Source organism: Pipistrellus hanaki (assembly GCF_964339955.1).
Source record: "Pipistrellus hanaki genome assembly, chromosome: 10".
Lineage (NCBI taxonomy): Eukaryota > Metazoa > Chordata > Mammalia > Chiroptera > Vespertilionidae > Pipistrellus > Pipistrellus hanaki.
In genome coordinates this window covers 14,036,559-14,061,025 of record NC_140512.1, presented here as the reverse complement: position 1 = coordinate 14,061,025, position 24,467 = coordinate 14,036,559, and the positions used below count along the sequence as shown (strand labels likewise).

General features: G+C 39.2%; 1 protein-coding gene across 1 annotated transcript in view; it reads left to right on the top strand.

Moving 5' to 3' along the window:
• Positions 1–24,467, top strand: part of POU6F2 (POU class 6 homeobox 2) — a gene marked incomplete at its 5' end in the record, with an annotated part of 337,029 nt that overhangs the window by 149,288 nt on the left and 163,274 nt on the right. Inside the window, 2 exons of the mRNA XM_084896419.1 lie at positions 4,451–4,542; positions 6,032–6,260. Of these exons, the coding sequence (XP_084752545.1) occupies positions 4,451–4,542; positions 6,032–6,260 (321 nt within the window). The remainder of the gene's footprint in view (positions 1–4,450; positions 4,543–6,031; positions 6,261–24,467) is intronic.

Here is a 24,467-nt window from a genome sequence, read left to right as displayed (position 1 = left end):
CCTTAATGAAAACCCGTTATACCCAATGAATAAATCAGTAGGTAATTTGCCATGAGGAACGAGGGGAAGTCACTCAGGAACTCTGACCTTGAGTGGGATGGAGAGGTGGAACTTGTGAGGCTCTCTCCTCAGGAAGGCACTGAAGGGAGGAGTCCAGCATCTGGGATACCACCCCTCTGGGCTCTGCAGGTAAAGCCCAGCCCCTCCAAAGCAGAGTGAGCTGCAGGCAGCCTGTGGGGTTCAGATGGGATATCAGCCCTGGAGGGATGGTATTGAATAAGGCCACATGTGTCAAACACAAGGCCCGCGGGCCAAATCCAGCCCGCCAGGCCTTGCAATGTGGCCCGCACCGCGCTGTCATCACTGCACTCCGCTGTCAGTTTATGACATTGTCAGTTTATGACTGTTCAGTAAACCATTCGGCCCGCGATTTAGGCTGGATTTTAGATTTTGGCCCCTTCTCTGATTGAGTTCGACACCCCTAGAATAAGCCAATACTCTGACAAGCAGCTATTTTAACAATTAAAAATAAGATTTATCCTAGTTTACCAGTCAAATGGTACAGAGTATGCATTTTGGGTAGTGTGTGAGGGAATGTGGATTTGCACATACAGGGATGGGAGTATGTGTTGAGTTGACATAGGCAGGCGAGTATTATGGGCAAATTAAATAGTGATATTAAATACAAAAAAAATCTTGATTAATAATAGTCAAGAGAAAGAGCACAAATGTGAAAAGTATGCAGGGTACCAAATTTTACATATTTTCTCATTCAGTCCTCACAACAGCAATCCTATGAGGGAGGGGCTGTTATTTTCCCAGGCTTTTACCAGAGGAGACTGACACCTAAAGAAGAGAGGAGACAAGCCCAAATTCATGTAACTAGGGAAGTAGCAGAGCTAAATTTAGACCCAGGCAGAGCTTAAAATTTAAGAGTCCTTTCTTTTTGCCCTGGTAGGTGTTACTCTAGGTTAGAACACAGGCCTGTGCACCAAAGGATCTTCTGTTCAACTCTCTATTAAGGGCACCTACTTGGGTTGTGAGTTCAATCCTTAGCCCCTGTTGGTGCACATGCAGGAGGCAACCAAAGTGTCTCTCTCACATTGATGTTTCTCTCTCTCTCTCTCTCTCTCTCTCTCTCTCTCTCTCTCTCTCTCTCTCTCATCCTCCCTCCCTCCCTTTCTCCCCTCCCTTCTCTCTCTCTCTCCCCCAACCTTTAACCTTCCCTTCTACTCTCTTGCTCTTTCTTTAAAAAAAAAAAAAAGAGTCCTTGCTTTTAAATTGTACAACAAACTGCTTTTAATATCTAAATTGGAATTGAGGTAAAATTTGGCAACAAGCTAATGATTTAAAGTTATTTCCAAGGTTTATGCTAAATTGTAGTAAAAAGTCAAGTGGATGCCAATACCCCTCTTGAAGGAATCATACCACTCTCACATTAAAAGCCAAGCCTCCATTTCTATTGAGAGAAGACTCAAAGTGAGTGACACGCCTTCAGTGCACCTGGTTGTAAGTGCTGAGCTGGTGAACACAGTCTTGCCCTATTGGAGTTCATAGCTGCTGCCTGAAAAACATAGACTATTAAGTTCTGAGCAGGCCACTGAGAGCTTTCTGAACATTCTTGGTCCCTAGAGAGGTAACACGTTTCCTAGAACTTGATCAGGAGGGACTTGCTCAACCATTTAAGTTCCTGTTTTTATATCTGTGCCCCTGGGAATAGCTAACCTCAAGTTCTCTGCTGACATAGGCTAAGCACTGCTTCAAATCTCTCTGAAACCCTTTGCCAACGTCATTTATCCATTCTGACTGCTAAATTCCCCCACTGGCTCCAAGAAGACCCCTGAATTGGGAGCTGCCTTACAGCCAGACAGATTGGTTTATGGTTCTACAAAGTTAAGCGTGATATACATGTGCTGGGGGAAAATGGAGATGTGCATTAAGAAGAAACATTACCTTTTGATCCGGGCAGGAAAGCATACATAATCTCTTCTAGGGCTTGTGAAAGACTTCATTTTACACATAAAATTGTGTGGAATTGCCCTGTACTGCACTGAACATGGTTTTTTAAAATAACCAGCCTCGAAACAAGCTGTTGTACGCTAGTGAGGGCCTCCAGCCACAGAGAATAAAATGTAAGCAGGTGTAATCTGTGTGAAGTTACGGGAACAAACACACACTCTTGTTGACACAGTTACCTGTATGGGACAGATCCTAAACCCTACAATGGTATGTCGTTAGGAACAGAGTCCAAAATGGGTGTGGTACTCATGAACGAAATATGAAACTGAAGGACCTGACAAGGCATAGAAATTTTTTAATTACATATAGTTTTTAATGGTGTAAAGGGTTTTTCTCTGCTGTGCGATATAAAACTCTCTTTTCACAGTCTTGAGTAAAAACCCATATCTGCTGAGTATGGGGAAGCGACCAAAAATTTAAAACATAAAACTAAACTAAAGTGGGGTTTTAGCTATTTGAGAATTTACTAATCTGAATATTTGACCAAAAGCATCACTTTGGACCTGGTTAGTTCTATAAAAGTACATAAAGCTTTGCTGAGAACTTTAAGACAAAATAAGACTTTGGGTATATAAGAAGAGAAATTGTGGATATTTACGATGCATAATACAGCTTCTAGTTTAAAGTGCCCTGCTAGTCAAGCACAATAAGTAAGTCACATATAAAAAATTTAAAGGAAAGATCTCCTGCACATTATGGGGAAATTGTTGGCATCTTATGATGGGTCATCTAACCCTTGTTATTAAATGACAGCAATCATTAAAATGCCAAACATATTTTGACAGAATTCACTTTATAAAATGTCAGCAAGTCTGTGTTTTTATTAGTTTGCTCCAAATCAATTTAGAAATTTCAATAGAATGCTTGTAAGTATTCCCCAAGCAATGTCCACTCCTGACTTTCTGCACACACACAAATATTACAAATTAATCAGATTTTCAGATTTCTGCATAATGGCTTTGCACATTTATTGCTTAATCCTGTTATGAAATGCCATTATGATTGACACATCGCAGTGGAAATAGAAGTCAATTGAATAATATGTAGCAGTCAATTTTATTTGTATCTTAATGTGCTGAAGTATTTTTCCCCCACATTTCCATTATTTATAAGTCTGCCCCTTTGGAGAATATATAGGAGAATTTGTTCTAAATGAGCCAATAATACCTTCTTTAAAATTTATAAATGTGACGGAGTCATATCTTTTTTTTTTTCTTGGTCATCCATGACATGCCAGTACACAGAGTTGTCTTCCACTTGTATTCATAGGATAAATTTCTGGACAGAGAGTCTTGTTAAAGGTGGCATGGAATTGGGTTTCAACCACCAACAAAATAAAAGCTACCGACTAAAATCCTTCAAAGTTCACTGCTAGCTCTATTTGTTTATTTACTTGTGTATTTATTGTCCTGCCACTGTCTTACCTGCTATATGGGTTGTCCTGAAAAAAAAAAAAAAAAAAAGCACGTAAGCCCACACAGAGAAGTGATAATGTTTAAGAAGGCTCAAAAGTGCTGCTGTTTGGGTGGCACTACCTGTCCCATGCTTTGGTGTCCAACAGGATTTCAGCAAAGGAAGTAAGTTGTGTTCCATGCTCAGAGGTTGTGTAGGGTTCTTATTGCTTCAGGTAGCACCCAGGAAGTTTGCTTCAAGAGACCCATATTCCTTTTTTAGGACATCACGTATGGTGACATTGAAAAAGGCTTTGTTTCTAGGAAACACACATGTGAGATTCGTTGCCTGACGGTGTATGGAGAAGGGCGGAAGTGTATGAAGTCATATGAAGGAACAGTGTGATTGTACTTGGTCATGTCTGAGACCACGCTGTCTCTGGCTTTGGAGAATCAGATTAGCTGTCTCCCACCTATGCATAGGGCATGGAGGCATGGAACAGACTGACATACCTCGGTGTGAGGTTTGGGGGGATGAGAAGAGATAAACCAAAGACTTATGTACATATACGCATAGCCCATGGACACAGGCACTAGGGGGGTGAAGACCTGGGTGGGTCGGTAGGGGGGTAAAAGACAGTAAAGTGGGAGACATTTGTAATGTTATCCACAATAAAAAATATATATATTTAAATTTTTAAAAAGGATGCAGTTTCCCACACAATCCATGCCTTCGTGTACTCTGTGCAAACTGATGTGTAACACAAGCCCATTGGCACCACTGTTGATAATGTCACTCTCCCTGCAGTCATCGCTTGCTACTTCCTGGGCCATGCTACATCGCTTGCTACTACTTGGGCCATGCTGAATGGTCCTTAGGAAAATGTATGTAGACGGGCAATGTGAGTGCTGGTGCTTTGATAATCCACTCTGGCAAGTCATCTGTGCCTTGATGTTATGGGGTGTCTCCAGAAGAGGGGTCTTGTGCAGTTCCCGAACTGGCTTGTGTATTAAAGGAGCACTTCTCTTTTGGATTCCAGGGGCCAGAGGAAACCCAGCACTATCAGACCCAGGCACTCCTGACCACCCCCAGGCCAGTCAGACCCACCCGCCATTCCCAGTGGGGCCACAGGTCAGTATCTCTCAACTGCTTTCCATTAGGCTGTATATATAGAATGATTTAACTATATAAAGAACCAAGTAAATAATAATGAGTTCAATCCAATTAACTCCAACAGAGAAAAGATGGTGATTAATATTTGTATAAGAAGCTGTATGATTACCTTATTTATTAAATACCATCAAGAAGTAGTGAGTTGGCATAACTTTTCTCTTTTTTTTACAGGAAATGTTCGTTTTAATCATCTGGAACCCTGTTTTCTTTTTTCTTCTTAAGACCCACTTACAACTGTGCTGTTAGTTACTGTGCAGTTTTCTAGAAAGTAAAACTTTAATGACCGGAGTGTGAAGAAAATTAAGTTATTTCAACCTTACTACAGCCATTTTTGCAATATAAGACATAACTTAATATAAAAAAGTTAATGCAATTTTAATGCAAGTTCAGCTTATTGGGTTTGACAATACTGTACATCACACACAGACCTGCGTTAATAAAGAAATACATTCATTATTTTTTAAAAAGTCTAATATTTGTGGGGTTTTTGGCAGCCCGTGGTTACATGGAGAACATGGAGATGTAGAACACAATTATAAAAGGCTGGCTTTTTTTTCCTTTTTACCTCTGTTATTTAGTGTAAAGCTTTCAGAGTTCACCCTAATTGATGGAAGAAGAGGCTGATCTTCGAGCCTTTCTCTCTCTTTTTTTCTGTTATGTTTTGTTCCTAGAAATTTATCACTTTCAGTACTTTGAGAGCTCACCAGTTCAAGGCTTGAAAACCCAAGTTTAGAACATGGGTTGTCTTGACTTTCTTGTTCCAGTGCCACCAAGTTCCATGATAGCCTCAAATCCCACTGTCCATATTGGAGCACAAGGGTGAGAGGACAGGAAGCTATGAAAGGGGTCTGCAGAGGGAGGAGGTCAGGGGGAAGTAAAAGAGGGCAGGGCAGTAATCTGAGAGCTACTGGCCAGCTACTGGTGCACAAATTTGTGCACAGGGCTACTAGTAATATATAAGTGTAAGGTATTATTATTTTTTAAAATATATATTTTATTGATTTTGCACAGAGAGGAATTGAGAGGGATAGAGAGTTAGAAATGTCGATGAGAGAGAATCATCGACCAGCTGCCTCTTGCACACCCCCCACTGCCTGCAACCAAGGTACGTGCCCTTGACCAGAATCGAACCTGGGTCCTTTCAGTCTGCAGGCCTACGCTCTATCCACTGAGCCAAACCGGTTTCGGCTGTAGAACTCCTTAGAGGATGTTAGAACCAAATAGAATTTTCCAAAAATATAAATAAATGTGATTTTCTTTTTTCTTTTCTCCTATCAGTCAACTTTCTCCCCACCCCCCACCCCACCCCCCACCCCCCCGGACCAGAGTATGTTTCTTCACTACTTGTTCAGGAACTTTTTGACCCCACATAAGTAGAAGAAAAATTTGCTCTAAAAGCCCATGCCTTGGTTCCAATGGAAAGTGATCTAGGATTGTTTCCTTGCAGCCTCTTCTGACGGCACAGCAGTTAGCCTCAGCTGTCGCTGGTGTGATGCCAGGGGGCACACCCGCCCTGAACCAGCCTATCCTCATCCCTTTCAACATGGCCGGACAGCTCGGAGGGCAACAAGGACTCGTCCTCACACTACCTACTGCGAATCTCACCAACATCCAAGGGCTGGTAGCAGCAGCTGCAGCTGGAGGCATTATGACCCTGCCATTGCAAAATCTACAAGGTAACCCACTGTGTCTGTGTGCCACGTAGGGCTGGTGTTCATTGCAGTGGGCAAGTACTCTGAATATTGAATGTAGTTCAGAGCTGTTTCTTCTATACAGGATAGAAGAGGCTTTTGTAGGGAGCAAAGTATCAAGTTGTCTTGTGAGTCCTTAGCTTGCTCAAGCCCTGGGCTTTATGAGTTCTCATTTCCTACAATTAATTTCAGGTCTGCTGGAAGCATTTATGAGCTATCATTGCATGACATAAAAATTTACATGTAAAATTATTATGATGTTATTTGAAGACTTGAATTATGATCTCAGGAGTTCTTTGGTCATCTTCCAAGAAAAGTTAGACATGACTGCTTTGTGTAGGAGATGGTTGGAACATCTCAACAAGGTATTGTTTGGAATAATTAGTTTAATTATTATTTGCTTACTAAGTATATTTTAGTTATAATTATTTTTAAAATTATATTATTTGAGATCATAGTTTATCATAAGAAAAGTAGACTTTGAATATTGAGTCTTTCTGTTGCATGAGCATATAGCAAAAGTTGGACTCTAACTTTACTCAGAAAGGGTGTTATTCTTGTTAGTATGAAGATTTTTTTACTTTTATTTAAAAGATTTGATAGCAATAATTGATAAACTGACTTACAAATGAGTCCTAAAGAGGAAAAACTTGATTAGGATGCTTAACAAAGAGAAAACATTTATTTTGGATTAGTCAAATATATTTGTTTTCTGCATTGATATAAATGTTAACAACTAAGTTTTTTTCTGCAGAGTGAGAGTTTGGTTGAGTAAGTTTTTAGAACAACAATATGAAGTACTTTTTAGTTGATCAAATGTTAGGGCTCCTTATAACCAATTAAATTGGTCATAGCATCAGTCCACAGATTAAGAAATAGACCAAGTAAGAACTGGTTAACTCTTGACCCAAATTTCTTTACACACTATTATGTTCTAATATCCCATACACTGTTGCCACTTCTTGACTTTTACTTTAATGTTTAAAACAAAGTCTTTCTTATACCATTAAACTGTGCCAAGAAAGCTGCCATTTATAAATCATGCATGCCCAGGACACATTAATGCACAAACTTTGCTTGTTTCAAATTTGAGAGTGCCTGGGAAGCTAGGATCTCAAGATTAAGCAAATAAGGCAGGAATAAACAAGGTGAAAGCAGCAGCAGCAAAGTGTAGGGAGAAGCTTTTTAATGTAGGTGGATGATGAAATCTTAATGAAGAAATAGCCATTATCTAAATGCAACCTTCCATTTGGAACATTGGCGCGTATGGGAATATTGGATATTATAAATAAACATAAGCTTGTGGAGCTTGGTTGTAGGACATGGATTAGTCCTGCTTGGTTAAAATAGACACCAAAGTAGAGTCCAAAAAAACAGGCTTGTTATGTCTTTATTACAGTTTGGTATTCTTAAGGCTTTATTACTTTGTTATTTTAAGGGTTCAGGATTAGCAACTGGTCCAGTATGAACTTCCATCAAGATGTTCCTTTTCTCTTTCTCTCTTTCTCTCTCTCTCTCTCTCTCTCTCTCTCTCTCTCTCTCTCTCTCTCAATATCCAATTTAGTATTAGCTTATAGTTTGGAATTTGGCTCTTTTTGGCATCTTTGGTTTCAGAAAATGATCCCAAGGTCCTCATTAAGTGCTGTAAGTTCAGTAAGAGCTCTAGCTCTTTTATCCCTTGGTGCTGCTCACATCATTTCCCTATGGCCTCATCTTCAGAAGTGTATGGGAGTTTATGGTCAAGCTGGTCTGGGAGCTTTTTCAAAGTTCATTTGGAAACTCCAACTATCTCTGGATTCTGAGCATCTCAGGGTGATGGTGAGTCATGTGACTGTGAAAAGGGCCCTCATTAATGTTCTTATTGTTCCTAACTACCCCAGGCCTCTAAAAGGGAATAGTGAGTGAATGGAATAATTTATTTGGTAATATTCTTCCTTCTGTTCTGTCCCCAAAACCAAGGGGTATTCTCTTGCATAACTGAAGCATTACTGAAACGATTGCTCCAGCAAAAGCTTTCCATTGCTGAAAAAGAAAACCCATCTGCATGGCCTGTGGCTGTTTTCCCTTCTCCTCAGATCTTCCCATTCAAGAATGAGATGCACTCTTGTCTCATCAATGATGGGATCTTCCTGTACGGAAGCAGATGTGAATAGGGAGTTAAAAATCTTGCAGAGTTTTAGGGATAGCCCTGTATCCCTGCCTCTGTGCTCATGGAATGAGACTTGGGGATTAGATAATCCAGTGAACCGATGGGCTGCAAGCTGTATTATTCTCCCTCTGAGCAGGCAGGGGCTGATCTCCATGTCCAGAGTGACTAAAACCTATCTCCTCACCTCGGCCTGCTCCTCCTCTTGCCTGTCTTGTACCATGTTGGTTGACTTTTGACTAACCCCTCATTTTGGGCCACTCATATCCCATTTTGTCTCCTTCGAGTATATGCATCTTTCCAAATCATGTACCTGTAGGAAATTTCCAGTGCAATCCTTATCTCCATGATTATCTAAAATTCCCCACAACTCAAGTTCCTGTTGGACTGAGTCTTTCCATTCCAGGCTGCCTCATCAGTCACTGGCCAGACTAAAGATTGACTGTTCCGTGTTGAAGTGTCTACCTGTAATGTGAAGGGTGTGGGAGAGGAAGCCTGGATGACTTGGCGTGGAACATGGGCAACATGTTTAAGAAACATGCTTGGGCCTTCCTCATCAATGAAAGGGGCTCTGAACAGTACAGACCTGTAAGGACCTCCTATAGGCATAAACTGAGACTGAGACTAACCCTGAAGTCAAAGACATGTCCAAGGTGGGGTCTAGGTTCTGAATATTTTAAGGGAAGCCAGTTGGAATTCTGACTTGAATTCAAGCCCAGAAGTGCCCCAAACTCAGATAAGACATAGGAATGAAGTAGGTGAAGTTCGTGTTGTCTCCCTTCTTACTTCTGAGAACCTTTTCCCTTTCTACATACCTCCCACTATCACTACTTTGTATCCTTTTTCTACTGTGTGCTCATGGGGATTTGGTATTAGATGACTGTCAGCAAACCCATACCTGTCAAATAAGACTAATAATGACAATAAACCTCAGATGAAGAAAATGGCTAAGTGTTCTCTGTCACATACTTTATAAACTTCTTTATAAAGCAGTGTCTTCCATTTTACTTATTACTTTGAAACACAGATAGCTGTACTATAAATGTAATTTGCATTTGACCTAGTATGGAAACTAGATGATTATTTAATGTGATAAAACAAAGTCCTCATTGTAGAATTCATGCAAATGTGTTGGATTTTTTTTTTTTTATTTTTTTTGGTGTGTGTGTGTGTGTGTGTGTGTGTGTATGTGTTGCTTTTTTAAAATTATTATTAGAGGAGAAAATGTAGATAAATATAGCCTCAGTACAAGTGACCACAATTAGCAAAGGGGTTAGTGGGGCAGCAAAGGTAGGTCTACATTTAGGATAGATGATTCAGGGTAGTGACTTGCTCTCATCTCACAGGCCAGGTGGGATAACCCGCTAATCACTAAGGGCAACATAAATGGAGAATATAAATGTGCTACCTAGGAGATTTATATCAAATTACGAACATTCCAGTTAACTCCAGCACAACACTTAAATTAATTACCAAGAAGTATATTAGAGAGTGCTGCTTACCTTAGAACATGGAAAAGCAATTAGATTCAAAGCAAGTTGAAACTCAAGGCCAAGGATAGTTTCTCCTACCCTTAGCACTGGCATGAAACTTGCCCTGGATTTCTGTGAGTCTCCAAATTAAAGGCTGTGCCAAGTAAAGTATGTGGGACTAATTTTGAGATTAGGAATTTCATGTGCAAGTTACATATTTCCTTTTTGTTTGCTTTGCTGTTGTTTTAACTGAGGTGTTATTTACATATGATAAAATTCACGAATCTTAGGTGCTCAGCTCAATGAGTTTTAATAATTGTGTATACCCTGCAACCTCCATCCACCACAGTCAGTACGTAACACATTTCGTTTTCTCCAAAATGTTCCCTTTTGTCTCTTTGCAGTCAATACCTCTCTCTAATAAGGCAGCTCTGATCTTCTTCCTGTTGCTATGCATTAGTTTTGTCTGTTCTAGAACCTCATACAAATGAATCCGTGCAGTATATATTCTTTCATGTCTGGCTTTTCTTGGTGGGCATAATGTCTTTGCGATTCACTCATGTTGTTGTGTAGATCTGTAGTTTCTTTCATTTCCAAGTAGCGTTCCATTGTAAGAATATGCCACACTTTGTGTATCCATAGCCATTCCTATGTCCCAGTAGGTGGACTTCCTGCTGGCCCTCTCCCCTGGGGAGATTGAGTGCCTCTGGGGAAGACCCTTGTCTGTACTGCTGGAGACCCTTCCCTGCTCATTATCTTCCTGGGCCACGTCTGAAGAAAAAGTTGAGGAATATACCTTTCTTTGTAGGCCAACAGTTGCTTGAAGTTTTTAACAGTTAAAGATTTGTAGCTTCCTTGGGAATCTAGTTCTCTCAGAATCCAAGAATGCTTCTGATCCTTTTGCTTTTAGTCAGTTCCATGTGCCAAAGGTTTTTCCAAGACATACATCTTCAGTCTAATTTATGTTGCTTTCTCACGTCTACACCTCTCTCCCTTGCAATTCAGTCAAACTTGATGTGAGGGTTCCTGGCTTCCCTGGTGCTTTTTGAATATACTCCTACCCAGGAACCTTTGCTCAGGCTGTGCCCTCTGCCTGAATCACTCTTTCCCCAGAAAGCATCAAACCTATCATCTTCCTTGTACCTCAGCCCCAGTACTTCGGTTCCCTCAAATATTAAAAATAACGGGTGAGTACAAAACTACTAATAAAATGAAAGCTAGGAAACTCCTCATGGAAATGAGAAACTCAGGTTGTCCCATTTAAGAACGTGTTAATGGCTCTGTTTCTCAGAAGCAAATGCTAACACTAAAATAAAGATTTCACATGCACACCATTTGATCCCAATTGTGTAAAAGAAGCCCCTCCCCAACACATCGCAGAAATATGAAAAGAGAAATAGTATATACAACGAAGTGTTACTTGTGGACTCTAGACAGTGAGATGTTATGGGTGATTGCTTTCCTTCTTCAAGATTCTACACTAACAAGTATTACTTCAAAATCAGAATACTACGTATTCATTCAGGTGAAAGATCATATCCAAAACACCATTACTAGCATTGACAACGTTGTCTAGGGGTCTGTTGTCTTGACCTTCTAGCCACCTTTGTAAGAAAGCATCTCTCAACTCAAAGTGGATTAATTCTCAAATTAAAAACAATACAACCACAAAGCATCTCTAGACATTCATTATGCATGAGCAACATTTAATATTAATACAATTGCCTTTAAATGCTTGACTTTATTGACCACAGGAGAAATTGTTGGCGGGGAGTGGAGGCGGGTGGGGAGGGGGGTGGGAAAGTGGACTGATCCTTCTGGTATTGTTCTTGAAGAGGAAAACAAGTAGGCGACCTTGTGCGATGCTGTTCCTTGTGATTTACTTTGGTGCTGGTCTCGTGATGCCCATGCTCAGAACAACGCATTTCCAGGGGCAGAGGTCTCATATCAGCCACAGGAAGGGTAAAGGACAATGCAGTGCCTACCTCAGACATGAGGAGAACGGGCTCTGGCTTTTAGCATGCGATGATTTTTCAACCTCTGGCTTGTGGCTTGTGCACAGAGTCCAATATTAAAAATACTTAGTACATAAATTCATATTTGCACTGTTACTCAGAGGAGCCCCACAGGCCATGCTGTCCAGGAATGCCAAATCCACCATAAAGAAGTTACAGAAAGCTGGTGCCATGTGTCTTACTCTGGCAGTTTTTAAACCTCCGTATCTCTGAAGCTTCAGACTATTTAAAGTACAGAAGAGCCTGTTCCCCAGTACATTATCCTGGAAGCAGGCATTGCTGAGGCACTGGGGCCTAAATTAAACCAGAAGCACATGAATGAGGAGTATGACTACTCTATTGGGTAGGAAAAGATACTGTCAATGGAATAAAGCATTGTCGTGGGATAATGGTTTCCAGCTGCCACATAAATGTCAACGCAAAGCCAACGCATTTATTTTCAAAGCAAAAGACAGGGGAGTAAGGTGAACCCCGGTTTGCACATAATACTGTAAATCCATCAGGGCTCTTGATGACATCTAGCAACGTGAGTACACTCGGAGGTGCCATCAGGATTGGATTCCAAGACGAGTTCCTTTCAAGATGGCCAAAAGGGGAGGCTGCACGTGTTTCTTAGTCTCACTCCATTGTCACGGACGAGAGGACATTGGGACTATTTTTTCAGATTTTTCTCCGGAACCAATTGCAGGGTACTTCTGCATGGGCAGGAAGCGGGAGGTTCTGAAAACAGGGAAATTAGAGATGGTCCCTCACTTCCCCTCTGCCCCATGTTTAGAGAATAGAGGAATAATGCTCCCCAAGAAAGTCCTGCCTTCTCTCTCTTTTTAAAAGTGTTCTATACATGTTTATTTTTAAATTTAATTTTTCCATCCCTTTTTATCCCCTCTATGTCCTTGCCCACTGCCTGCCATCCCGCCCACCTCTGCAATCACCACACTTGTCCATGTTATGAGGTCTCTCCCTTTCTTTTGCTCAGTCTCTCCACTCCTCCCCAATCTTCCAGAGAAATCTGACTGCTATCTATAAGTCTGTCTCTATTTTGCTTGGTAGTTCAGTTTGATCATTAAATTCCACGTGTGAGTGAACCGTATGGTGCTTGTCTTTCTCTGACTGGCTTATTTCACTTAGCATAATGTTCTCAGGTCCATCTGTGTCGCAAAGGATAAGGTTTTCTTCCTTTTTCAGCCACATAGTATTCCAGATTTTGTTTTGTTTTTTTTTAATCCACTCATCTACTGATGGACACTTGGGCTGTTTCCAGTTCTTGGCTATTATAAATAATGTGGCACTGAACATGAGGGTCCATATATCTTTTTTGAATTACTGTTTCAGGTTTCTTCAGTTAATTCCCAGAAGAGGAATAATGGAGTCATAAGGCAGTTCCTTTTGTAATCTTTTGAGGTAACTCCATACTGCTCCCCACAGTCCTGCCTTCGCTTATGCATGCACTTACTACTGCAGGGCAGATTCCCAGTGAGAAATAGCAGCTACTGTTCCTCAGCCCTCTCTGGGGAAAAGCTAAGCCTCCTCTCTCCCCAGGAACTGTGCACAAATACTTACTAAGCGTCTGCTATTTGCCAGGAGCTGTGGTAGGCACTCCTTCCTACTTAGGAGGGAGGATTTTGCAGCAGCCGGGACAGAAAGGATGCTGGTGTCACGGATGAAAGGCAGAGGACTCGTTTAGGAGGCTTAACTTTGTGATGGATTATATTTAGAATGATAAGAGGAAAGAGAGGGAGATTGCCAATTCAGTTTGACATGATTAGTTCAAGTTTCCTGTAGAAAATTTCAATGGATCTGAAGCTGAAAAAATCAATACAATCATGTTCTTTAGAGCTATTATTTTTCATAAGTACAAAAGCAAACAAAAAAAGTAAAAAGAAAGAAAGTGATTGTTTCCGGGAATTGGAAAATTAATAATATGAAGTATACAGTAAGGGGGGAAAATAAATTTTCAATGGAAATACATGGATCTAGAATTCAGGATAGGGTTTGGTGCTGGAGATCCTGAAACCATCAATATATATATGATCTTAGCCAGGGGAGGGGAGAGACTTCTGGGGAGAACAGAGTAGGGAAGGAACACAACAGTTCAAACCACTGGCAGAGGAAGATGCAGGCTCAGTGGAGACTGAGAAAGAGCTCCCAACATGTATGTCTACCCTGCACCAGGTTAGGCTGGCGCCCTGTGATTCCCTGGGGTTAGTTCTCTTTCATTGGACATAATCTGCACATCCGCGATGGAACTTTTGGTTGTTACTTACTCGTATGTAGCCAGAGTGCAATTAGAAGAAGCCAAAAAATAAGAACTGTCAGTTTGGTTTTTATCTTCTAAAGACATGCCAAGTTTCCATGTATAAAGAAGCTATTTTAAGAGCTGTACATAAAAGCGTCAACAGTGTTTGCTCTTTTCCTGAAAAGCAACTCAATCGTTTAAATCTATTATTTAAAAATGTAGTTGTAGCCTTAAAATTTCAAAATGAAAATGTTTGAGGTTGTTTTTTTTTTTTTTTTTTTTTTTTTTTTTTTTTTTTTTTTGTGTGTGTGTGTGTGTGTGTGTGTATGTTTTCTTCCTTCTTTTTAAAACACTTTGGTTCATGCCGACTGTAGACTGTAGCTACACAGGGCATTGTTATGCTAAAGAAGAGGATGCCTGTGCTTGAGAAAATTGCCGTTTAGATAATATAGTTTTAATTTTTGGAAATGGTTTATCTTGGGGAATTATGTCTTACTGTAAGCAAAGGTAACCTCTGGAAACCTTTTGTTTCCACATGAACCTATTCCTTTGGTGTCGTGTCATCTTTGTCTCCCAAATTATGTTCATCAGCTGTGCTCACCAAGTTTAGATAAACAAAAATAGACAACCAGCAAAAAAGAACTTTGTATGTTTGCCTTTTGTCACTGGATTAAGATTGGCACACAGGTGCAGGTGCATTAATACACTGAGGCATCTCCGTTCGTTCCCCTGTGTGCCATTATTTTAGGAATTCCTAGCAGAACGCATATATATTCAATATTTGACATAAGATAATTTGAGTTTGCTGTGTTTGGAAAATAACTCACATGGGAGAAAGTTGCATTAAATAAATAATAGAGATAAAATTTATACTTCCATATATTTCAAAGCTAATGTCCCTAACTTTACAATGGAATTGTAACATGAAAACACAGTGCTATAATTTGATTGATTTGTTTTGACAGCAGCCAAATAATTGAGAATGAAAGGTGTCAGCACAGATGAAATATTGTATAAGCCATGTTCACAAGGCAAGCCTGGCAGCAGCAGCCACTGGAGCTTTCTTTCCTTTGATTCCGTGTTGGTACTCACCTCCAGTTTATTATAAAGCCATAAAAGGTGTACCACTTCCCCAATTAGGGAGACTTTTATGGAGAGGCTAGAAATAGAAGTTTGTCAAACAGTTGAGCAGTAGACATAGACAAAAAGATCAAAGATGGCTATAATGCGCTTGGGCTTAATTACATCAGCCTTTCCCTTTCTTTTGCAAGTTGCTGCTTTCCTTCATTTTACCTTATTTTGAAGGGATGCTGAATCAGTTCCCATTTTCCAGCCCCTTGACAAGAGAGGGGCAAAAGAGAGGGGTGTACAAATCACCAGCTCTGGGCCCAGCTTAGGTGTTTTCCCAACTAAAAACCCAAATGTCTGCCAAGACTAAGATTTGAGGTCTCCAGTTGATATAGACGCTACTAGTAAGTGGTCAGGAGAAGATGACTGAAGGAGAAAGTCCCTGTCCCTAGGTGACCTCTGGGCCTGGTGGTTAATAGCGTGTGCCATGGGTCACACTGACCTGGTTTAACCCCAGTCCTGCAGCTTGCTAACTGTGTAACCTGGGCAAGGCACTCTTGATTTCTGAGCTTTGTTTTCCTCACATACATTGTTTAAATATTATTAACAAGTATTTTAATTCTGCAAAAATGTTTATTGGCATCTCTTTTTTTTATTTTACTTTTCCTCAGATATTTTACAGAGCTGTTTTGAGGACAGTGTGAGCTGTATGGAACATGCTAGTGTAGAGGCTGACACTTAGTAAGTGCATAGTGAATGAGAGCTACTTTTCTTATGTAGAGCTGCAAAGGCCAGTGTGGTAGCCAGGAGCCACATTTGGCTATTGGGCACCAGAAATGTGGCCAGTCCTGCCCTGGCTTGTGTTGCTCGGTGGTCAGAGTATCAGCCTGCACACCCAAGCATCACAGGTTCAATTCCCAGTCAAGGGCATGTACCTCAGCTACAGGTTCCATCCCCAGTCCCAGTTGGGGCATGGTAGGAGGCAACCAATTAATATGCCTCTCTCATATTGATATTTCTCCTATCTCTGGAGATCTCTTTTTTCCTCCTCCCTCCCTTCCTTCCATTTTCTCTAAAAATTAATGGGAAAAAATATCCTCAAGTGAGAATTAGCCAAAAAAGAAAGAAAGAAAGAAAGAAAGAAAGGAAGGAAGGAAGGAAGGAAGGAAGGAAGGAAGGAAGGAAGGAAGGAAGGAAGGAAGGAAGGAAGAAAAAAAGAAAGAAAGAAAGAAAGAAAGAAAGAAAGAAAGAAAGAAAGAAAGAAAGAAAGGTGGCCAGTCTGAACTGAGATATGCTATAAATGTAAAATCCACACTTATGCGAAAAATCTACTTAATATCTTTATCTTGATAACATGTTGAAATGATATTTTGGATATATTAGGTCAAATACAATATAGTATTAAAATTAATTTCATCTGTTTATTTTCTTAATATGCATACTAGAAAATTTTAAATTATATATGTGGCTTACATTATATTTCTACTAGAGGCCTGGTGCACAAAATCCATGCACGGGAAGGGTCCCTAGGCCTGGCCGGCAATCAGAGCTGATCTGTGGGAAGACCAGAGGGGTGATCAGGCGGTGGGCCCCTGCTAGCACCCATTTTGTCTGGCCTAGGGCCTGTGGGCTGGAGGCAGTTCCTGCATTGAGCATCTGCCCCTGGTGGTCAGTGCTCATCATAGCCACCAGTTGTTCCTCCATTCAGTCGATTTGCAAATTAGGCTTTTATTATATAGGATTGGATAGCATTGATCTGGCAGGGAGGATCTCCATCTCACATACATGTAGCAATGGTTAAAAGCTGTGTTTATTAAAATAAAAGTAATTAGCACATATTTGAATTTTGGACCTTCAAATAGAATATCACAAAGCATGCTCTTCGGTCTCAAAAATCAGAGAGAACACATTTTTGTGAGTCCTCTGTTATGGTTTAGAAACTGCTTGGAATTTTTATCCATATAGAAAGAAAAAGGATGACAATTTTAAGACCAATTCCCATTGATCAGAATCTAAAATTGTCTTTCCTTTTGAAAAATTGCTATATTTTATAGTTTCAAATATCAAGGAAAATATATAATAAAATGATCTCAAATTTTAAAATGTTAACATTCTGCCACATTTGCTTAAGATCTTTTATCTTAAAAATTAAATATCATAAATAATGCAAAACTGCTCCTTTACCCCTCCTTCTCTCCACAGTCATTCCATGGCCTTCCCTTCCTTCTAGAAAGTTCCAAATATCTCTCCAGCACATGTGTTTATAAATTTACTATATACATACATGAAATATATAGTATTATTTTGGATAATAAACATCAGCTGACCAAGCTTTTACCCATGTCTGCTTTCATGGTGGCAGGGTGGCAGTTAATGATCTTCTTGGTCTTGATTTCTGATGCCTGAGAATTTCCCTTTCTGTATGTATATTTCAATTTTTGATATATTTTATCCATAATTTCTATGTTGGGCCAATTTAATATTTTGCTATGAAAATCTGTTTATCTTCCTTTTGTCAATTTCTCTAAGCCAATAGGAAAAGAGCAAAATAAAAATTCCTAATATTTTCAATTATTTGAATTGAATATGGTAGTGTTTTAAGTCAAATGTTTCTTGGAACTTTTATAAATTTGCAAATATCCTTCATGGAAGTACTAGAAATGTTTAGTAGGAAAGCAACAGGCCCACTACAAATATCCTATATAATAAAGAGGTAATATGCAAATTGACCACTACACTCTCACACAAGATGGCCACCTCATGTGATCACAGGATGGCTGCCCACAAGATGGCCAGCAGGGGAGGGCAGTTGTGGGTGATCAGGCTAGCAGGGGAGGGCAGTTGGGAGCAATCGTGCTGGCAGGGGAACAGTTAGACATCCGTCAGGCTGGCAGGGGAGTGCTTAGGGAGTGATCAGGCTGGCAGGCAGAAGTATTTAGGAGCAATCAGGCAGACAGGCAGGCAAGTGGTTGGAGCCAGCATTCCCGATTGTGAGAGGGATGTCCCAGATTGGAGAGAGTGCAGGCTGGGATGAGGGACATTCCCCCCTCCCCAGTGCACAAATTTTGTGCACTGGGCCTCTAGTATCTAATATTGTGCTCTAGCATTTCCTCTGGGATATCTTTGAGTGGTTTTCTTGAGACCTATTTATGTTTCTTATTAAAAAAACCAAATTTTGTGTGGTTGCCCAAGGTTATTCATCTAACCTTTGGTCTTGAAAATAAGTAATTGACAGGAATCATAAAAAGATTAAGAAAGTTTTCAATTTTAGGAAAAAATGTAGAATTTAAAATTTTTTAATTTTTAGATTATTAAATTTCTACTTTTAGGGTATTTTAAAAATTAAATTTTATTAAATAAAATTATATTTATTAATGTTTAAATTTAGAATATGGGAATTTTGCATTTTAAAAAATTCTTAATATTTGTATTTTGGGATATTTAAACCATAACAGAGGAGTACAATGAATAACATAAAGAACACTTGTGTACCTACCATACCGTTTATCAAATTCTAACATTTTGCCCTTCTTGCTTTATTTTGTTTCTTTAAAAAGTATTATAAATACAGTTGAATCACTTTTTGTAACATTCCCATATCCCATTCTTCTCTCTTATTTTTTTTCTCTTTTTAAAAAATTATGATAAAGTATCATAACATAAAATTTACCACTTTAACTATTTTTCAATGTACAATTTAGTGGCATTAAACACATTTCATATTACCACTCTCATCTGTAGAATGTTTTCATCTTTAACAACTAAAACTCTGTACCCATTAAAAAAATCACTCCCTATGACCCCCGACCCCCAACCCCTGACAACTATCAGTCTACTTTTTGTCTCTATGAATTTGACTACTCTAGGAACTTCCTACATGAGGAATTGTACAATATTTGTCCTTTTGTGCCTGGCTTATTTCACTTAATATAATGTCTTCAAGATTCATTCATATTGTACCATATGTCAGAATTTCCTTCCTTTTTAAGACTGAATAACATTTCATTTATGTATATGCCACATTTTGTTTATCCATTCATCTGTTGATAGATACTCGGATTGCTTTTGCCTTTTGGCTACTGTGAATAATGCTGCCATCCATGAGTATGGATTTAGAAATAACCTTTGTCCTTACCTTCAATTCTTTGGGGTACATACCCAGAAGTGGAATTACTGAGTCATGTGGTAATTTTATACTTAATTGCTTGAAGAATTGCCATATGATTTCTTTCATAGTGATTACACCTTTTACATGCCCACCAACAATGCTCAGGGTTCTAGTTTTCCATTTCCTCGCCAGCACTTATTCTCTGCTTTTCATTGCTTACCTTTTTATCATCGCTATCTTAACAGGAGTGAAGTGGTATCTCATTGTGGTTGAAAGAACATTTCTGAGAGACTAATTACCCACTCCTGATATTATTTAATCATATTTGTGGTTGATTCCAAAATTTAAAATAATATTGAAGAGAATGTACACTTTAGAAGTTGACTTATTTCTGCTGTATACCCTTCAGATGGTAAATATTACTATTATATTTGTATAATTGCAGTTGGATTTAAATTTTCAGGTATATATAAATGTGTTATTTATACAGATGCTAGCAGTATTTGCCATGAAAAACCCCTGCCATGCAAATGCCCTTTTCCTATTGACTTCCATTACAATTAAAGATTTCTCTGGGGAAATAAATTACCTATAATTTTATATAAAATGGAAAAGTTCCTTGAAGAAATTTTTCAAATAGTGGCCTGCTCAGTGGTAGGCTAACTGTTGAAATTAAACAGAAGTACTGTTTGAAAAGACTCTTTTCCTTTGTGGCATTTTAAAACTATATTTTTATTGATTTGTTAGAGAGAGGGCGGAAAGGAGAGGGAGATAGAGAGAGTAACATGGGATGGTTGCCTCCCTCCTATACTCTAACCTGGGACAGAACCCACAGCCTGGATATGTGGCCTGATTTGGAATCAAACCAGCAACTTCTTGGTGCACAGGACAATGCTCAACCAATTGAGCCCACTCTAGCCAGAGTTTCTTTGCAGCATTTTTTCCAGTCTTGAAATGTTCCCTTCCTTTGAGTTCTTTCCCAAATCATGGGAATTTCATCCATGCTTGGTATTGCTTTACTTCCTGCTTTGAATGCTATAAATGTATCTACAATGTTCATGCTTCGGTCTGGTGGGGACCACTCTCTAGTAAATTGAAATATGATATTTACTTTTCTAGTAAATGCTGTGCTCTAGTTCTTGTTTTATTCTAGCCTGAATTTTTATCATTTAAGCTTCAAGTTATATTTTGGAAAGAAACTGATTCTCTTCTATACCATTTCTTTCCAATCTTATATGCCTAATACATTTATTAGACCTTCCTTGTGCATTTTCATATGCAATACATGGTACTGTTGAAGTCGCATGTGAACTGCACTTAGCAGACCTACGCTTCAACAGCAAGCTTTTTTTTATTTTTTTGCATTTTCATAGTTGATACCATCTACCGTATACCCTGACAGAGGACAGAACGCAGGATGCAGTAGGCAAGTCGCCTCAAAGAGAAGAGCTGGTGTACAGAAGCCCCTCGAAAATCATAAAGTCATTTGTGCTTATAAAACCATCTTACATGCTTTTTTAGGAGATTGATGGGTGGGTCATAAAATAGGATTAATGTTTTTAGCCAAATTCTAATCAGAAAGTTGTGTTTCATAGGTAGTAGCATTCTCTTTTAACTGCAAAGCCTTACCATGAGACTATTTGCAGTTCAAAACACTAATGCTATTGCATTTTTTTCACTAACAAAAAAAGTAATGAAAGTAGCTACTGAAATTGTTAACCTGTCCAGCATTTCTGCCCAAGTTTATACTCAGTTATACCTTCAGCTAAACTACCCCTTTTATGGGAATAAAAAGGAGTGGTTAGGGCAGAGTACTACTATTGAGACCCCATAGACTGTCCCCAACACACACATCTTGGAATCATAGAACCCTATCTTATCCTGACCAGCGACTTGAAAATAGATTGTATTTTCAAGGTTGATAATATTATGAAATGTAAACCAACAAAACAATCATCGCTACTATTTTGTAATGATTTGGGGGGTTCATAACTATCCAACTCTCTCACAAGTTATTGTTTTAACCGAAATACTTTACATTCTCATAACAAAAGCTTCAGATGACCTTTTCCCAGAAAATCGCAGTGTACTAAGGTTGAACTCCTTTTTCTTCACTAAAGAGAAACCCAGATTTCAAAGTGTGTTTCCACAGAGCAAAATTTTCATCCACCACATTCACAGAATTATCAGGTATAAAAGAGACTTTCTCTAAAATGTGATCTACAATTTGATCTTTAAAACTACACTGTATGGCTATCTGCCTGTGTGTGTAAGAAATGTGTGGGCTCATTGCTGTACTTTACGCAGGTGTAAAATGTTGCCCTATTTGTTTTATCTCGACAAATGTTTGAACACATGTGAGTGACTCCATGCCTTGAAAATGCATCTGCTTTTCAGGGGGAGAATGGGATGCTTCAGGTCTCAGGCTAGATTTTTAATGTAAAATTAAATTCCTTTAAGAGAAAAAATTTTAAAGCACAACATTTTTCTAATGTACATTAAGGATGTTGGAGAAGTTCACTGAAGCATATGCTCTGAGCTTTCAGAAGCAATCTGTAGTCAGGCATTTTAAATGAAAATTGATTTGTGATTTACATGGTCAGTGGAAAGAAAATTAACTTATGGAAGGTGGTAATGATATATTAGACAAGTAAAAAAAGTAGATGGTGATCTAGTGGAACTAAAAGTCCCATCTGGAAGAATTCTGTGACATTTTTACATTTATCTGTGTTCTGCATGAGTTGTAATGTTAGTGGTAATTTTATGGGACTGAACTGAAATGAAAAGGGTGTTATCACAGATTGCCTCCTATATAGGATTGTGTTCAGTGGAGAGTCCTGTATCCTTTTCTCCATTTTCCTATAATATGACTCATTGCACTTTTTTCAGCCTCTGTTGTTGAATGCATTCAGCCTTTTACTTGAGGTTATTAAAGAAGAACATCAAACGCTCACAAATACAATCTAACCACACATTTAAAAGCTCACTGCAGCTCCCCTTTAGTTCTGCATTGTTTAGGTAATGTCGGACAATGAACCTTTGAAATGTACGCGAAAGAGGCAAGTGGAGTGAGTGAAAAGCTTTTTCACCCTTTGTTGTTGTATATTTTTCCTCAAAAGTATGATTAACACCTCACCAAAACCTAGAACATGTTAGCAAATGGTACATTTATATCTTCCTAGAAATGGATCATTCAGAAGTTGTCCATTTTCTCCCTTATTTTTTAAAAAACAATCACAATTGTTTCTGTGGTCAAAGAAAAGTGAAATTTCTCCCTTTTCTGTTTGATAAGAAATGCTCACCGTATTTTAGTGTTAATTAGCTGGTGTGGATTTTTAAAGAAAGAATGCATGGTGGATTTAATTCCATGTTATTCTTTTTCCCTTTACATGTACAGGTGGCCAGGATGTTTTGAAAGTTATTTATTAATTATTTCTGAATTGCTGCATCTTAAACTTTATAACTAAAGTGCTTTGACCCTGTGCTAAAGCAAAAGCCATGAAATTATTCACCTTAGAATTTCTAAATCTATTTTCTGTCTCTTTCCTTTCCTTTTCTTTCATCTCTTCCCCCATGAACCACAGCTGAAAATAAGTAGAACTACTTAAAAATTATAAACATTAAGGTCTGTGGCTAAATTCATACTTACTTTTGTTATATTTAAACAAACAAATCCACAAAATGTTTTTTAAAAAAATCTCCCTTTTAGGAGTGCCAGTTTGGATTGCTTTCTTTTATATTAAACTAGTAGCCCATCGTGCAATAACGGCGCAGTAGGCCACCCGTCGCTTCCGCAGGAGCTACGCTGCTTCCACGGAAGTTGTGTGGCTTCCGTGGGAGGCAGAAGCAAGCCACCAGCACCCATGGGAGCTGGGAGGGAGCCGCACTGCTTGTGCAGGAGGCGGACCCGCTCTGCTCTCTTCTCTCAGGGCCTACACTGGGCCCGGAAGGCTGCAGCCGGCTCCCCTGTCCCTGTCCGTATCTGCTCCAGGCCTCACCTGTGCATGCAACCTCCTCCTGTCTGGTCGTGACCCGTTATGGAGTCCCAGCCTAATTTGTATATTCCTCTTTATATAAGAAATGTGTGTGTGTGTGTGTGTGTGTGTGTGTGTGTGTGTGTAATGTATATATATATATTTATATATATCATTTTATATATTTTATATATATTATTAATTTATTAATATATTATTTTCTTTATATATATTACCTAATAATATATTTATTATTTTCAAGTACTTTTTTATTTGTGAACTTTCTTACTTTTGCTTGGTTTACTATTTACTAAGAAAATAGCTAGTTTTTTTTTTTGTAGATTAAAATAGTATCACATTTATTTCATCCAGAATGATAACATTTTATCCCTGTTACTACAGTGCTGACTATCAAGCAAGGCTGCCCACTGGAATCACTGGCAGCTTTATAGAGAATGTCAATGCCTAGCCCCCATCAGAGTTCCGATGTCACGGGCCCAGGGTACATCCTGACGCTGGAGCCTTTTAAAAAAATACAGCTGTGTAAGGACAGGCCAGAGGGAAACGCTTGATGAAGTTAACGGGGGGAGAGACTAGGGGAGGCCCGGAGAGCAGGTGGGTCCACTAAGGACACGGCTCCGCCTTCTTTTCCTACACGCCGCCGTTCTTATGTGTCAGGAATCGTTACGTGACCCATAAAATTTGGATTTGACCCAAACGCACCTGCAAGCAGATTTTAAGAGAATTCCACTTTATTTCATTGCATTTTTCAATTGTATGCACAGAATGTACTTTGGAGCTGATTTTTTTTAAACATGTGATTATTTACATTGAGATTTATTTTTGTTCTGGTTTAAAATAAAATGTTGAAAAGCTTGTTCCTGAGGGCCAGCTAGAAGTGTCTGCTTTTGTAGACAGAGAATGGCCTATGGTTTCCATCCTCTTAGCTTGGTTTCCAGTTGTCTTGTTCAAATGGAGAGTACATAGCCCCCTACCAAAATGTCCTCTGACATCAGGACCCAAGCCTGGAACTGTGGGTGCTGACGTAGCATTAAAGCGACCCATTTGACATCCATCCCCTCCTGTCATTTCTGCAGCTCATTCTGTTCATAACATTTCTAGGGGAAAGGTCACGGGTCTGTCACCAGCAGTGTTTTTGTCACTCAGGAAATA